A 17,800-nucleotide genomic window follows, 5' to 3' on the forward strand; every position below is an offset into this window, starting at 1 on the left:
CATCTGTGACCCCACATCTCCTTCTAGCTATTGACCAATTTGTTTGCATTTCTCTTCACAGCACAACTTCCTGAAATAGTACTTGCTTCCCCACTTCCCTGTCTTTCTTGGTGCAGACTTTCTTCAAATGTAGAGTGATCCAGAGATTACTGTTGTTCTGTCTGTTCATAGCACATGAGCAAGACAGAAAAACTTGCTGAAAGCTTTGCGTGCATGGTGGGGCATGCCAACTGGTGGATGGCCAGCTTTTCTCAACAGGCTTCTTGGTTGGGGACCCTCAAACATCAGTGTATGTAAATTCCTCTGCCCCCCACCCCGAGATGTTTATTTCTACATAAAAGTAGTTTTCAAACTCTTTCCTTACTTGTTAGTCCGGAATTGGCAAGGGGGAGGGCTGGAAGCAATCACATTTGTTATGCAGATGTCTTCATAACTTTCCCTGGCCTGGTGTCTGATGGTGAAACCATCCTTGTCTAATTTTGCCAGAGAATAAACCTCTCTTCTCTGGTGCAGCTAGAGAAGAGGTAATTTTCACAGGTAGTGGAGGTGGTGGTTCTGAAGGTTGAACAGCTCCTAAGATAAACTCTGAAACAATAGTCCAGTTTTCACCTTGTTAGCCCTTCCTTGCTTTCTGCAGTATCTGACAGTTCCAGGTTTTGATCTTTCTAGGGTTCTTCTAGGCTTCAGACTTGTTTCTCTTCAGCATCTCATTCTGCAGGATTATATTTGACTTTTCTCTACACTGCTTGCTTCATTTGTCACTCCTCTGTCCTCTTTCTGCCCTCATATGTATAGTGTTCTTATGGCTTACATATTTCTTAGAGTCCTCAAAGATGGGCTTTGTGGTTTTGTTTCACATTCTCCTGAATGTGAAAGGGTAAAAATGTCTTTATCCCCATTCGAAAATGGAAAACCTTCCCTTCTAACCCATTCTTCTCTGACTTTTATCTCCACGTCTCTGCTGGTCTCCAACCACCTCCACGTTGCCAACCCAATAGTCACCTCCCTGGCTTCTTCTTACTCAACATCTTATAACATCAGACACAGTTATCCTCTCCTTCAAGCTAAAATGCTTTCTTTTCTTGATTTCCATTATGGTGTGCACTCTTTATCTCCCTCATCAGTTGTTCTTTCTCATATTTCACTTGTAGGGTTTCCTTCTCCTCTAGAACTCTGAAGATTGAGTGACCCAGAACTCCCCTCAGACTTCCCCCATTCCCAACACCTACACTGTTTTACAAGGTAGTTAATTTCATTCTTCCCAAGACTTTGGTGCTAATCAAGGGAGCATGGCCTGCAGAAGAAGATAGACTTAAGATTCAATCTTACTTCTGCCACTTCCTAGGGATGTCAACTTTAGATTTCTCAAATGTAAAAATGAAGGTGTGGAACTGTAAGATATAGTGGCTCCCTTCCAGCTCAGAATACTGTATCTGATTTTATGCAGGGACTAAAGAGCCTGGGCATCTGCTGGGAACCGGAAAGGCTATACTTGGCAGATAGGAGTAGTCCACAGGGTGGCACAGGGTCAAGTGCAAACCCGTAACTGAAGTTCACTAAGAGGAGCCCATCAGGGAATTTCCAAAGGTTTAAGCCTAAGCCGGCATAAAGAATAGGAGTGACGGTTTAATCACAGGGCAACATGATGAATTTGTCCAAAGAAACTCCTCTTTACACAACTCTGTTTTGGTTGGTTATTCATTCATGCAGTGGTTTTCACCATGCAGGTCCCTATGGTACCACTTCACTTTCAAAATGAATCTGTAACTTTCCCATCACTAAATCCCTTTTCCCCTATTGAGCCAAATTCTGCAGGTGGGAGTGATGGAAAGTGGGTTCTGTATTTAGGGTTTCACAAATATATAGCTTTCTCCTGTGAGAACCTTCTGTTCCATGTTCCTCTTAGTTCAATAGGGGCTAGATCTCTTTGGGTGCTGGTAGTAACTAAAATGGTCAGGTTGAGGTACTTGAGCCCAGGACCACTGACCACAAGTGTTTGCAGAGGCATAAGATGGAATGGCACTCTGCCAAGTCCTGTGCAACAGAGACTGTGGAGCCCAGAATCGCCTTCTTGGATGGAAGCTGAAAGTGCCCCAGGGGAGATGATAGGCAAGCATCTTGTTTTGGTCAGACCACATTTCTTTAAGTATAGGCTGGTGGGAGTTACAGTTTCTTCCAAAGATAGGACTTCCCTGTCACACTTTGGAGCAATGTTGGGCTGGTGGCAGGAGGAGGTAGAAGTTATGTTCACACCAGATAACCCAACCCACAAGTCATAGGTGGGAACAATCTGTTTGAAAAGAAGAGTTGGAGGATGAAATAAATGTCGAGAGGCAAAGAGAACTCTTATAAATCACTAATGAGAATGAAAATTGGTGCAGCCCCTTTGGAGAACAATGAAATCATGCCTAGTGAAGCTATACATTCACATACCACAAGACCTAGCAATTCAATCCCTAGTTGTATATCAGAGAGAAATTCTTGCTTTTGACCCCCAAGGGGACAGGTATAAGAATGTTGATTGCAAGTTTGTTTATGACAACAAAGAGTTAGAAATAAACTAACTGTCCATGAAGAAGAGAACAGATAAGTACCTGATGGTACCTCATAGCCATACAGTATGATGCAAGAGAAAAGTATACATTAGTTAAGATGAACCAAGCACAGCTATGTGTATCTTCACAGAAAAAGTCTTAAAAACATGATGTTAAGTGTAAAAGCATGTTCAAGAAAAATACATACAATATGACCATTTATTATAGAGTTTCATCTGAAAAATATAATGTATTGCTCACAGGTATACAAAAATATTCAGCATCCGTTAGAATGATAAGCCCCAAATTCAGGATGGTGATTATCTCTGGTGAGGAAAAAGAAAGGGGAATGTACACAGAGGTGTCAACCCCTGTAATATTTTGTTTCATAAGCTTGGTGGTGAATAATGGGTCTACTATGCTTTTTTGGTATACTTTTGTTACATTTGAAATATTTAATAATTTAAAAAAGTTGTGGAGGGTGAGTAGCAGCGGCTGAGCCCGCAGTTCATGAGGAGGCAGTCAGAGCTGCTCAAGGGCAGCAGGACATCTTAGGCTTAGCCCTAGAGGCCAAGGGCTATGAGGTGATGGGCAGGCGGTGCTGTGGCGCTAGCCTATGTCGGCCGATAGCGGTTTGCCGTTGCCAGGCCACCGAGAACCAGTTGGTTTTGGCTGTCTTGCTTCATTCAGATATGAGCACCCTGCCGTTCTCTGGTTCCACTGCCCACTTGGGTCGTCTGTCCTGCTGGCTTCATCCTGACAAGAATGTTTCTGCAAGCTGCTCTGTCAGATTTTATTATTTCTGTGTGCCTGCCACACGCGGGACAGCAGGTGAGGAAGGGAGGTGATATTTCCTGAGCATCTGGGCTGTGCCAGGGTCTCTGCCAGGCACTTTCCATACAGTAATTTACAAAAGCCTCACAGCAACACCACAAGGTGGGCGTCATTATCTTCATCGTACGTTTGAGAAAAGAGATTCAGGGAAGTGCAGTAACATGCTGTGCTGGGGGAGCCCAGACTGGAACCCAAACTGATCTGGGTACAAAGTCTGTATTGTCTCTACTGCATCTGGGGTGTCCATACTTGGACTAGGGACAGTTTACTGTACACAAAGACACAGGATACACACACACACACACACACACACACACACACTATGTATATGTATTTTTTTCAGAGTGTAAGTTGTACTCTATAATTTGGGAAAGACCTCAACATGATTTTTATATAAAATCTAAACACTGGTATATTATTAAATAGGATACAAATGTACATGCATTTTAAAGATGAAAGGGTATTGAAGAAAAAGTTTACTTTTGATAAGCCAATTCAAACTATATGCTAGGGCCCCAGGGGTATACTTTACTTTCTTCTCCTAATAAGGGTACCCCCAGAGGAAGAGTGTGAGAAGTACAGGACCTCACTACTCTCACAAATCAGTCTGCTCCCGGAACAGCTGAATTGCCTCAAGGTGGGTTCTTTTTACCATCACTGAGATTCAGTATAAGGAGGCCTTAGACAAACTTCCTCTAGAGATATTGCCTGTGAGCTCCTGTCTGGAAGAAGTCTTGCTAGAACCATTACACAAAAGAAAAAAAAAAACCTTTTCTCTAGCCTCATGCTGAAGCAGTATTTTCTAACTATATCCCGCTATATTGGGATAGACTGGCCAAATGTTAGAAACTTCGGAGAAGGATGTGAGCCACGGAGAACTGGGAGCTTGCTCTCTGGATTGCTGTTGGATTTACTATGATGATTTGAGTAGGGTGTGTCCAGGAGGATTTGGGGTGATTCCTTAGCTGTTTGTCAAAACCCCAACCACAACAGTAACAATACTTATTGTGTGCCTGGCACTGTTAATCCTTCTAACAGTTCTATGCAGCAGAGACTACCATTATATTCATTTTATAGACAAAGAAACAGGCACAGAGAGGTAAGGAAATTTCCCATGGACCCAGCTCCTGGGATATTCTCTCTCAGTCAACAGGACAAGAGAATAAACACATGCTTCCCTCTATTTCTCTTAATTTTGCCATCCAAACTTCTTGTACCTAAATAAAGAGTACCTAAAAATGGAGCAAATCCAGGTTCTTTCAAGTGCAAAGTATCTGGAGCTTCTTTTTCTCTCTTGTTATTTTTAAATTTAGAAAAGGCTTTTAGAACTATGTCTCTTGGTAATGACAGCCTGTAATCATTCTGCTCCAGGAATCAAGCGATGTGTTCAGAGTATGTCATTTTCCCCTGTGACACTAATGGCAAAACCACACTCTCAACCAAACCAAAGGATGACTGAGAGGGATGAAGAAGTGTGGTCTCTTGGTTTCCACTCAGCAGTTTGAGCCAAGAGTTCTTGGCTTTCACTCCAACTCCTTAAGCAATAGGCAAAATGCTTAACCTCTTAACCCCATCTGTGAAATGCTGATGCTACCTCTTTACCTCTTTGTGAGGAGTATTTCCAAGCTCAAGTTGTTACAAAATCCTGAAGATAAAATGTGTGGAGGGCATGTGTTTTCAGAGACGTGTTTTCTGGAAGAAGTCTGAGGGTTTGGGTGGTGAATTGTCTATGCTAGGAATTGTTTTTAACTTAAAACTGTATGTAATTGTAAAACTGTGGGAAACTCTATAGTATAGTGATTAAGAATGTGGACATTGGGGACAGCATGCCTGGATTCAAATCCAAGTTCCTACACTTTTACAGCAGAGTGGTCTTGTGCATTCATTGACTTAGTCTCCATCTACATAATACATGTAATAAATGATTCTCATAACAACCTAACAAGGTAGGTATTACCAATTTTCTCTTACTAGAGTTGAGAAAAGTATTCTAGGTTATTGGTACATTATAATTCATTAATAAAAGATTGTATATAGACACAAAAGTAGGTTTACTCATGCATTTGCACATATACATAGTGGCTGGTTCTGTTTAACTATTTCACAGACAAGAAACCAAAGATAGCAGCACAGTGGATTGGGTGGATTATATAATAATGTAGCAGAAAAAATCACTAGATTAAAAATTTTTAATTTTGTTGGTTAAAAAAAAATCCTACCACTACTGACGACTTGTATGAATTTGGGCAAATAATTCAATCTCTCTGAGAATAATTTTCCTGAGCAGTGAAATGAGGCCAGTGAGAGAGTTGGATAAGATGTAATAATTCTTTGCCTCATGGTTGTTTGCTTATGCTTTGTTTTTTAATCTTGCAAAGTTTAGAAGGAAGGTGAAATTTCCAGGTAAAAACAGTGGCTCTGGGTCTACACATTTAACTTCCCCCCTTTTTCCCTCCAAAAGGCTATAGAAACAGCTAAACTAGTTTAATACAGGGAAATGTTTTTTCCATGGTGGAAAATAGGTAAGAGTGCCACACACATGCCAGGTACCTGGGATAATTCCTACAAGAAGTAGAGTTGCTGAGATCAGGTTGAGGAAGGGCCTAGCAGCCCAGAATTCTAGGACATGAAAAGCCCGCGGTTGGTGATGGGTTCATTTCTTACCACAGTGATCCAAAACCTACACCTGACATTCTTCTTTTGGCTCCAGCTTCCCTCTTACCTTGGACACACTACTGGGTCTCTACTCTTTCCAAGCAAAAATTATACCACATCTAAGTTAGCCCATTGTCTTTCGCCTGGGATCTTCACATTTTCAACAAAGATTTTTTTCATGACCCCTGACAGAACTCACCCCAAATGCCAGTGCTGAAAAACCTGGTTGCTCCTGTTTTGAGTCACTATGCTAAGGAAAGTCTCAGGAGTTGGGAAGAAGAGGACCAATTTGAGGAATTTAAGAAAATTTCCCCTTTGAAAGAAACTCATTTGAAAAACAGGGGAGCACACAAAGCAATTCTAATTCATATTCATGATGAAGATATTCCATCTCCAACACAACAGCAGGGTGCCACACACATACACAAAAGGAAAAATTTAGGATCAGAAAAATATTCATAGGGTTGATTCATAGATATTCATAGAGATTATTTGTCAGGTAAAAATGCAATGGCACTGAAAACAGTAAATGAAAGATGAAATAAATTAAAGCAAGCATAAATAAATGAGTAGACAGCCTGTGCTCATGGTTCAGAAGACTTAAAATTGTTAAGGTGATAATACTACCCGAAGTGATATACAGATTCAGTTCAATCCCTATCAAAATTCTAATGACATCTTTCTTCAGAAATAGAAAAACTTATCCTAATATTTATATGGAATCTCAAGGGACCCCAAATAGCCAAAAAATTGTCTAAGAAGGACAAAAGTTGGAAGACTCACACTTTCTGATTTCAAACTTACTACAAAGCCACAGTAATCAAAATAGTGTGGTACTGGAATAAGGACAGATGTATAGAGGGCCCAAAAAGAAAACTTTGCATATATAGTTGAGTAGCTTTCAAGAAGGGTGCTAACCAGTCAATGGGGATAAGACAATCTTTTCAACAGATGGTCTGGGAAAACTGGATGTCCATTTGCAATAAAATGAAGTTGGACACTATTTAAAGCATATACAAAAATTAATTCCAAGTGGATCACGGACCTAAGTGTAAGAGTTGAAACTAGAAAACCCTTAGAAAAATCATTGGGAAAAAGCTTCATGATGTTGGGTTTGGCAGTTTCTTGGGAGATGACACCAAAAGCATGGGCAACAAGTAACGAACTGGTGAAACTAGACTCATCAAAATTAAAACTTTTGTGTGTCAAAGGGCACCATTAACAGAGTGAAAAAGTAACCCACAGAATGGGAGAAAAATATTTGCATACCATATATCTACTAAGGGATTAATATCCAGAATATATAAAGAACTCTTAGAAGTTAACAACAATAAAAAACTCACATAAAATATGGACAGAGGACTTCAACAGACATTTCTCTAAAGATACACAAATATGCCAATGAACACATGAAAAGATGCTCAATATCACTAAACATTAGGGAAATATAAATTGAAACCACAATGAAATACCATTTCACATCCATTAGAATGACTGTTATTTAAAAAACAAAAACAAGAAACATAGTAACAAGTGTCAGCAAGGATGTGGAGAAATTGGAATCTTTGTACATTACTGGTAACAATGTAAAACAGTGCAGCCACTGTGGAAAACAGTCTGGTAGTTCCTCAAAAACTTAAATATAGAATTACCCTATAATCTAGCAATTCTACCTCTAGGTACATGCCCAAAAGAATTGAAAGCAGATACTTCAACAGACATTTACATGCCAATGTCCATAGCAGCATTATTCACATCAGACAAAAGATGGAAATAAGCTAAATGTCGATTGACAGATGAATGGATAAACAAAATGTGGAACATACACACAATGGAATATTATTCTGCCTCAAAAAGGAATGAGATTCTGAAATATGCTACAACATAGATGGACCTTAAAAACATGCTAAGTGAAATAAGCCAGATTGAAAAGAAAAAAATATTATATGAATCCACTTATAAGAGGTAACTAAACAAATCCATAGAGACAGAAAGTAGAATGGAGGTTACCAGGAGCTGGGAACAGTTTCAGTTTGGGATAATGAAGAAGTTTTGGAGATGGATAGTAGTGTGATGGTGGCACAACGTAAAGCCACTGAATTGTATTCTTAAAATGGTTAAAATAGTAAGTTTTATGACATGTATATTTTACTATGATAAAAAAATTTCAGTGGAAGCTGCAAACAATAAGTTGAATACAAACAAAGTTAAAAATTGGTGAATTACAGGACAAGAGTGAAAAATTCTCCAAGAACTCAAAGAAAAATGATAAAGATTAAAAAATTATGCCTAGAACACAAAAAAGTTTAGAATACATTTAAAAATCCTAAGGATGAAAGAAAAGTAATAATAAAAAATTATAGAAAAATATTTCTGAAGTTCAAGATATTTGTTATATCCTGATGAAAAGGTTCAAATCCTATACAAAGTATTATCCAAAATTAATGAAAGAACATACACCTAGATATTTTTTCTTGATTTTTTTTTAATTCCAAGGTTAAGGAAGTATATTTTTACAAGCATCCATCCAGAAGCAGAAAAAGACTATTCACAAAGGAGAAATGTACTAAATTGGCATTTTTCTGTATGCAATGTAGAATAGGATATACGCAAGTTAGCATAGTGTCATTGTCAGTAAATTTAGGGGAAAAGATAGAGTATAAGAACTTCATATTCAATTAAAATGTTTATATGGAGGTGAATAGCAATAATTCTCAAATAAGTTGGGACTTGGAAAGCTTAATATTCACATACCTTTCAGGAAGATTTTACCTGAAAAAAGACTCAGCCAACTAAAAAATTAAAAAATAAATCAGGTAAAAATTTCAAGTACTGGAAAGGAACTATGTATGTGTATGTGTGCATGTGTATGTATTTATGAGACATAATGCAAATAGTTCTTAAGAAATTCAGCAAGGAGGGGTGCCTGGGTGGCTCAATTGGTTAATCCTCTGACTATTGGTTTTGGCTCAGGTCATGATTTCATGGTTCTTGGGATTGAGCCCCATGTCGGGTTCCATGCTGACAGCGTTGAGCCTGCTTAGGATTCTCTCTCTCCCTCTCTCTCTGCCCCTTCCCTGCTTGCATGCACGTGCTCTCTGTCTCTCTCTCTCTCTCAAAATAAATAAATAAACTTAAAAAAAAAAAGAAATTCAGCGAGGAGAATAAATGAGATTACTTAATTGTTGCCATTGTAAAGACAAGCAAAACTCATTGGGAACTGTTGCTAGAATAAAAATGAAATTATACGTCTTCAAATTCTACTTTTCAAATTTCTGGTGCAAAATTAAAATATCAAAGAAGGGTAAAAGATAAATGAGTGGACACAGATATAGCAGAAAAATGTTTTTAAAAATTTAAGTTTATAAAAATTTTTTTGACAAAGGACTTAAAAAGCATGAAAGGTAACAGAAAGGTATTCTATGTTGATTAGACATATAGTCCATAATAAAAACCCATGTGAACTAAACAATATGACATAAATTATAAAGCAATGTGTTGGAGATTCAAATAAAAGTTATGGTGGAAAGTTGAAAAATACCTCTTTGTCCTCACAGATCAAGTAAACAAAAATATAAGGTATTTGACAAATTTAATCAATACATTTCTTATATAAAAATTTTTATCCATCAGGTATACATATGGTCTAACATCCATGGATGATAAGTAAAATTTAATCACTTACTAATCAACCAACAAAAATTAATAAATTTTAAAAGTAGAAATTACATAAACCAGTATTTTAGAAAAGAAAACAAACAAAAAAGAAACTCATTCACAATGGAAGGAAAACTTAAAAATGCCTTTGGAAAACACTTAATAACACTGTATGAGACGGATTTGAATAAAAAACAATAAAACCTTAGTAAGAGACATAAGTGAAGGGATATATCTTTAAATAAGAAAATATATACAATAAAATTGCAATGCCATTTTGCTAAGATGATTCTGTACTTTCTATACAATTCAAGTGAAAACCCCAAGAATATTTTGGTACATTAAGCAAATTATGTAAATTCCCATGGTAAAACAAGCAAACAAAAAAACAAACTACAAAAGACCAGGGAGATTTTCACTCATGATTAGAAATGAAGAAGGACTAGGGGCGCCTGGGTGGCTCAGTCGGTTGAGCGTCCGACTTCGGCTCAGGTCACGATCTCGCGGTCCGTGAGTTCGAGCCCCGCGTCAGGCTCTGGGCTGACGGCTCAGAGCCTGGAGCCTGTTTCCGATTCTGTGTCTCCCTCTCTCTCTGCCCCTCCCCCGTTCACGCTCTGTCTCTCTCTGTCTCAAAAATAAATAAACGTTAAAAAAAAAAAAAAGAAAAGAAAAGAAATGAAGAAGGACTGGTCTTCCAGATGCTAAAACTAATAAAAATGGTGTGGCCCTAGCTAGGAACAGAAATGCAGTGTATCAGAATAGAAAACACAGCAGTAGATCCACACCTACCAAAGAGTTTAATTTTTCAAATTGGTAGTAAATGATTATTCAGCAAATGATGTTGGAAAAACTGGCTAAGCACTCGGAGAAAATGGATGGATCTTGGCCTTATACCTTACATGAGATGAATTTCTAGAAGTAATGATCTACGTGTAAAAAAAAGTATAAAAAAATACTGTAAGTAAAAGTAGTCATAAAAGGACAATAGCAGCCCAATCACAATTATGAACACTGATGTTAAATTTCTAAATAAAATGCAGAAAACAGAGTTCGACTCTACGTTAAAATAATAATCTATGACAACCAAGTGTAACCAGAAATGCAAGAATGATCCAATATTAAAAAAATTTTTTTAAATGCATTTCACTGTGTTAGTAGGTCAAAGAAAAAAATAGGATCATCTTAATATATGCCAAAAATGCATTTGATTAAATTGAATATCTATTCCTGATTTCTTTTAAAGGAAGAGTTGGACTTCCTTGACATGATCTCATTCCAAATGATGAGACATCTAAAATATTTAAATCAAGATCAGGAAAAAGACTGTCCAGGGAGTACATAAGGAATCATGTGCAGTAGTTAACATTAAAATAATGTATTCCAATAGTACTTAAATTAACATCAGATCCTTTATGATGCTGTTGAAGAAACCTGAAAAATGTGTTGCAGTTTATCAATCATTTTGCAAACGGATGAAGCTATGAAATCTTGGAAGAGCAACATGATATGATGCAAAACATATGAGTCGGACTGATTCCAGAATCCAGAATCATACTACTAATTCTGCCATTTTTGTTATTTGGCCATAGCAAGTTATCTAGAATCAGATTCTCGGTGCCCCTTATCTACAAAATTGAAGCAATAGCAGGCAAGATGGAGTAAACTTGCTACTGGCTATCTCATCTCTCCTGGCAATCATTGCCAAAACCTCTGGACAAAATAAAAATGCAAACAAATAAGGACTATGAAAAGTAAACAAAGCAGATGGATTGGGAAGAGTAGTTAAAACCTGGACAAATAACCCAGACAAGTATGAATTCCACATTCCCCCTGCTCTTTTCTTTCATGGCTTTAACCTGAGGGTGGGTCTCAGTCACATGGTAGTGGCCTGGGAGGTCACCATATATCAGGCCCCTGGGGAAGGGACCCCCTGTGACTCAAAGAATGTGGAGAGAATCCCAACTTTCATTTCTCTTTGATTACTTCTGCCTTTGCCCCATGGGTGACCTCAGTAGAGAACTACACGAGACAATGTGGAGGCCAAACTCCAAGATAAACCCCACTTTTCTTACTAGAGGACTTGGAAAGGGCGGCCTCAGTGGGAAACAGTGTGTGGGGAATCCTGCAGAAGAGAGAGCTGGAGAAGGGGGTCCCAATAATTCTGTGTATGAAGCTGTGTAAGTCCTGGGCTTATCTCTGAGCTGCACATGTGTAGGACAGGCTTGAAGCTGCTTAGCAAAGGCTTTGAAAACTGAACTGAAAAAAAACCACCAACCACAGAAGAAGAGAGAGAACATGTTGTCTGAACCTCGTGCAAACAGAGAAAACAAATTAATATTCTCTAGAGGATTTGAAAATGACTCAAGAGTCTGAACAACCTAATATTAAAAGTTTCTAGGATATAATCTAAAATTACTCGACATACAAAGCACCTAGAAAATGCACCAATTCTCAGGAAAGAAACAATTAAGATGCCAATCTTGAGCTTATGAAATTGTCAGGCAAAGCATTTAAAGCATATAAGGTTTATATGTTTACTTTATAGTTTTTATATATTATATTTAATTATATTACATATAGTTGATCTCATAAATATTTACCTCATATGTAATCTCATTGTATATCTAAATATATATGATATATTTCATTATATGTTATATCTTATTATATGTTTTTATATATTATATATTTAAGTATTTATATATGTATTTTATAATTATGCTCCCATGAGGTAAAGGTAAATACATTTGAAATAAGTGGAAAGATAGATGATCTCAGCAGAGGAGTAAAATTTTTAAAAGGAACAAAATAGATATTTTGGGACTGAAAAGTCACAATGTCTATGATAAACAATTCCATAGATGAGCTCAGCATCAGGATGGAGATGACAGAGGAAGGAGTCTGTGAACATGAAGACACATCAATAGGAATGATCTAATCTGAAAAATAGCAAGAAGAAAGATTGGAAAAGAACTGAACTGACCTTCAGGCACATGTGGAATCATATCAAATGGTCTAACATCTCTGTCGCTGGTGTCCCAGAAGGAGAGGAGAAAGTGGTGCAGAAAAAATAGTTGAAAAATAGGGTTGCAAATTTCTCAAATTTGGTGAAAGACAAATTATACATTCAAGAACCTCAGCAAATCCAAAATAGGAAAAACTCCAAGAAAACCATGCCTAGATAGATCACATCAACCTGCTGAGAGCTAAAGAAAAAAATGCTGAAAGCAGTTAGTGATAAATAGTATATTCCATATAAAATAAGGAGACCCCATTAGAGATTGAATGGTTATATGAGGTTAAGTGAGAAATGATATGTAAAATGTTCAGCAGATAAAAGACACAAATGGTAAGTATTGTTATTCGAATTGTAATTCCTTTACTACCTCTCAACACACCATATTTATTTTCTATTATATTTCTTCAGCCTTCCTGTGGTTTCCTTTATATGGATTTGATCCCAAGAACTGGATGCAAATATGTCTTTGATATTATTTCTTGTGGTTTACCCACAATCTCTTGCTCTTGTGGAAATGAGAGTCTCTGAATTCACGTCCTGTTTTTGAGCAAGTTTTTTTAACTTACACGGTTCCTCAGTCATTACATCGGTACAATAATGCATCTATTACTGTCTTATAGGGATATTGTGAAAATCTGATGAGATATAGAGAAAAACGTAAACATTCCTGTGACCAACTAAAACACTGGAAGTCATATCTTTCAGAAACAGTACCAGTTTGGAAGCTCCGAAAGCCTAGTTCTTTTAGCCAATCTCATGAAAAAGTATTTTGGAGAGAGAAGGCTTGTCCACATTTCTCCCTAGGCTGATAATGTTGGGGATGTGTCAGTAATCCATTCATGCTTTGCCAGCTGACCCATAGGTTAGGCCAAGCAGTCACCACATGAAACCAAAACATCCTTTTTAGGAAGGCATTTTTTGGCTGTTTGATGCATATGCAGCCCTTAAATATTAAGTGCTGTTTCTAGCAAAGTGGAGATCATAACCTCTGTCTTCTCCGTGGTACAGGAAACTAGGAGTAGTGAAGTTAAGGCATAAAACATTAGATTCAAGTGAAAAACATTGGATTCAGGTGACTAATTTGAGCTAGCATAACCAAAACGAGTCTGAAAGCCTAAGCATTTTAACAACGTTTATAAATCTGTAACCCCCTCGGCTGCCCTCCCCACTTCCCAGAGGCTGTGAGCAGTAGCACACAAAATACCCACAAGAGGTGTGAGATCTAGGTCTCTGGGCCAAACTCAATAATGGAGTGAGTGGGGTCAGCGCGAAGCAGCACCGGGCGGCCTGGGTTGTAGGAGGATGTGAAGAATGGGTGAGAAGGGAGTCTTCTCTGAACAAAGCCATCTCTGCATAATGGATGTCATCATGTAAAGACTGAGAGAAAGTAGGAGTCTTTCATAGGCTAGAGACACTTTCTCAGAGCTTCTTAAAATCCTTGGCCAATAGTGATGGAAAAATCTCTCAAGTTTCTTGGGCTTTAAGATTCTCTGTTTAACAGAAGGCAGCAAGGGAGAGTGGAAGGAATGTGGAGCCTGCATCTAGTGTGCATTCTGCTTGGTATCCTTAGGAATACGATATGGCCTCAGTTTCTTCTTCTGTTAATAGGAAATAAGAAACCCCTGTTTTTAAAATGGGGTTTCAAATGGCATGCATGAATAATGGATACTGCTGAAGGAGAAATAGGACTTGAGGGGCGCCTGGGTGGCTCAGTTGGTTAGGCGACTGACTTCGGCTCAGGTCATGATCTCATAGTTCGTGAGTTCGAGCCCCACATTGGGCTCTGTGCTGACAGCTCAGAGCCTGGAGCCTACTTCAGATTCTGTGTCTCCCCCTCTCTACCCCTGGAGTGAGTGAGAGTGAGGGGAGTGTCTACCCCTCCCCTGCTTATGCTCTGTATCTCTCTGTCTCTCAATAATAAATGAATGTTAAAAAAAATTTAAAAAAAAGAAATAGGACTTGAAAACTTTTACATGGTACAGAGAATTCTTTTTGTTACACATGGGAAACAAAGACATGGAGAAAAAATGAGGACTAACTCAGATTTGCTGTGTTAGTGCAAAATCCAGAAAACCTTACTCCATCCTGTTAGTCCTAGTCTGATTTCTGGAAGAAGACTGTTATAAAGTCTCCCTGTCCTCTGTGCTTGCCCTTCCTCCTTTCCTTTTCCCTACATGTCCATACACAGTCTGTCAGTAGTCCCACATGTGTCTCCCCCACCCCATGATGTTTCTCTCATGTCACTATTGCATTTTTTAAAAAGTGGACAAAAGTGTTATTAACTCAAGAAAACTGTTATCTCCACTTCCAACATACCATCCTAATTATGAACAAATGGTATGTCTCTATTTTTGCTAGTTTTCATGGGTAAGTGGTAAAACCCCAAATAATATCTTTGTTAAGCTACGTCTAAGTAATCCTTGTATGTCAACAACATTTTGCCACACCTGATTCAAATTTCCTTTTTTCCATGGTACCATAAACCCTCCCTTTCTATTCCCTGCCTTGGCAATTATGTTTAATAATATTTCACGTTCTTACTTCTCTCACAGTATGCTTATTATATCTCTGAAACCTTAACCCACAAAATAAATCTAATTTAAATAAAAGAAACTATAATCCTCCAAGGATTTGGCTTGCTAACATTCTGCTTGAAGTTAGCAGACTGAGTTGCCAATCAAATGTAAGATTTACCTTAATGCGATTTAGTCATTTACAGAATTTCACCAACATCAGGAAATTCTATCAGTCATCACAGAGTAAACTAGCAGATGGGTCAATGTACAAAGTTCAAGGCTTCAGTGGAAAGAAAGAACTATATGATTAAAATGACTGATGGGGCGCCTGGGTGGCTCAATCAGTTAAGCATCTGACTTCGGCTAAGGTCATGATCTCTCAGTTCTTGAGTTCGAGCTATCTGTGCTGATAGCTCAGAGCCTGGAGTCTGCTTGGATTCTGTGTCTCCCTCTTTCTCTCTGCCCCTCCCCTGCTTGTGCTCTCTCTCTCTCAAAAATAAATAAACATTTAAAAAAATTTAAATTTAAAATGACTGACAGTCAAGGCTGGCACTAGGGCACATATACCAGAACTACTCAGGAAAACGTGGGCTTTTTAGCAACAGGGAAGGGAAGCATCCTTACCTGTCTTCTGTTAGCTTCATTAGGGTTGTTCCTCGAGTAGAGAAGACAATAAAAGACATTCTTAGCTGTGGGCTGGAAAGGAAAAGAAATTCTATTAGGGCAGATAGAAAGACTATAGAATGCCATTTCCTTCCAGTCATCTTCCCTGTTTTTCCTCTCCTATCTGGCTGCCAGAGCTGAGGACCTACAACCCTAAGAGAGACCCCGCAGCTGGTGTCGCAAGTATTTAGCCAGTAGCCGACTTGAAACTGTGGACCAGTGGGAAGACCTGCAGTGTCTTCCGGGGGCGCTGCTTCGAATTTGACACCACCGCTCAGTGACAGCGGGTGACAAATAGGAAAGCTAACATTCATCACTGCCCCATGCTCTGTCTGAAGAAGTGTAACTCTAGAAGACGACTGGTCTGCATGGTGTTTATAAAAAGGGGACCCTGATTGGTGAAATTTGATAGTGTCTCCACGGCAGTCCAGTGTATCCTCTAACGAGGGGAGTGGCTAAACCTGTTGCAGCTTGGTGCCATCAGCCGCTAAGATCATACTATAAACACCCTTTGCTCTGAAAGCAGGATCACCATCAACTTTTAATTTCTGCTCGGTTTCCCAAGGAGGTGATCCCAGAAGGAGAGAAGGTGCTGATGGGCCACAAGAATATCTATTCCACTTGGTAGTTTTATACTGCTCATTATTAATGAACATGGTGGCATGGCTTGTTTATGGCAGTGCTCAGGAGCTTTATCCTGGGTAAAATCCACACTCTTAGAGGCAGAACAACTCTCAGTTGAGGACCAAACGTGTTTCTCTGTCTGCAAGATGGACTGTCCAGAAATAACAAAAGCAAAACAGACATTAAAAAAAAAAAAAAGAAAAGAAAAGATGGGGCACTTGGGGAGCTCAGTTGCTTAAGCATCCGACTTTGGTTCAGGTCATAATCTCATGGTTCATGAGTTCGAGCCCCGCATCGGGCTCACTGCTGTCAGTGTAGAGCCCACTTCAGGTACTCTGTCCCCCTCCCCTGCTTATGCTTTCTCTTTCTCTCTCTATCAAAAATAAACATTAAAAAAAAAAAGAAAAGAAAAGATGGACTATCAGACTGTAGTGGATTCACCAATAGAGTGCTGTCTGTCAGGCACTGTCTCTGGGTGGCCAACTGGTTCATCTGTCACAATGTCAACCTGTTTCTTCACCATGCAGTACCCTCCCACCCCTGATCTGGCCCCCATATCTTATAGTTCCCACCTCCTCCAACATTTCCTAAACCCTCCCTCCTTTTCCATTTCTTAGCTTAGGACTTTGCCCTCAACTATGTGACCACTGCAATTATTTCCTGGCCAGTGACCTTGCCTGTCAACAGTCTTTGTTCCAATTCATTCTCCACACTGCTTCCCGAGCTATTTTCCTAAAATATAAGTCAGACCTGTCATCCATCTGCTATAAAAATCTCCAATGGCTCCTACTGCCTCTAGGATAAAGTCTACATTCAATACCATACATCTGATGCATCTTTGGAAACCCTTATCATGGTGTTTAATACTTGGTAGGAGCCTAAGGAGTATGAATTGAATGCCGGTATCTTGAAACAGACCTCGGTTCTCTGTCCATGGCACAATTCTTCCTATTACCACCTCACTGCCGCTAATCAGCAAAACACCATAATTATCATAATAATATAATAACAGTCAACCTTATCAAGTGCTCACTATGTATCAGGCACTATCATTAAGTGATGCGCACATATTAGCTCATTAAACCAGTAACAACTTTATGAGATCAGTACTATTATTGTTCCTGTTTTCCAGAAAGTGAAATTGAGACTCTAAAGGACAAAGTAATGTTCCCAAGGTCACACAGTGGGAAAGTAGTGGGCCCAGGACTTAAAACCAAGCTCCTGGTTCTAGAACTTGGGCTCCTAAACAATTATACAGAGTTCAGCTCTAGAAAAATTGAATTTGAAATGTGGGTAAT

The 17,800-nt window shown here is 38.7% G+C and overlaps 2 protein-coding genes across 3 annotated transcripts in view; one reads left to right on the forward strand and one right to left on the reverse strand.

The window, feature by feature from the left end:
- The window catches only part of GKN2 (gastrokine 2), a 326,208-nt gene that overhangs the window by 218,571 nt on the left and 89,837 nt on the right, over window positions 1-17,800 (forward strand). The window lies entirely within an intron of this gene.
- The window catches only part of ANTXR1 (ANTXR cell adhesion molecule 1), a 222,548-nt gene that overhangs the window by 175,855 nt on the left and 28,893 nt on the right, over window positions 1-17,800 (reverse strand). The window contains exon 3 of the mRNA XM_058683850.1: window positions 15,840-15,911. Within this exon, the coding sequence (XP_058539833.1) occupies window positions 15,840-15,911 (72 nt within the window). The remainder of the gene's footprint in view (window positions 1-15,839; window positions 15,912-17,800) is intronic.

This window comes from Neofelis nebulosa, chromosome 9, assembly GCF_028018385.1.
Source record: "Neofelis nebulosa isolate mNeoNeb1 chromosome 9, mNeoNeb1.pri, whole genome shotgun sequence".
Lineage (NCBI taxonomy): Eukaryota > Metazoa > Chordata > Mammalia > Carnivora > Felidae > Neofelis > Neofelis nebulosa.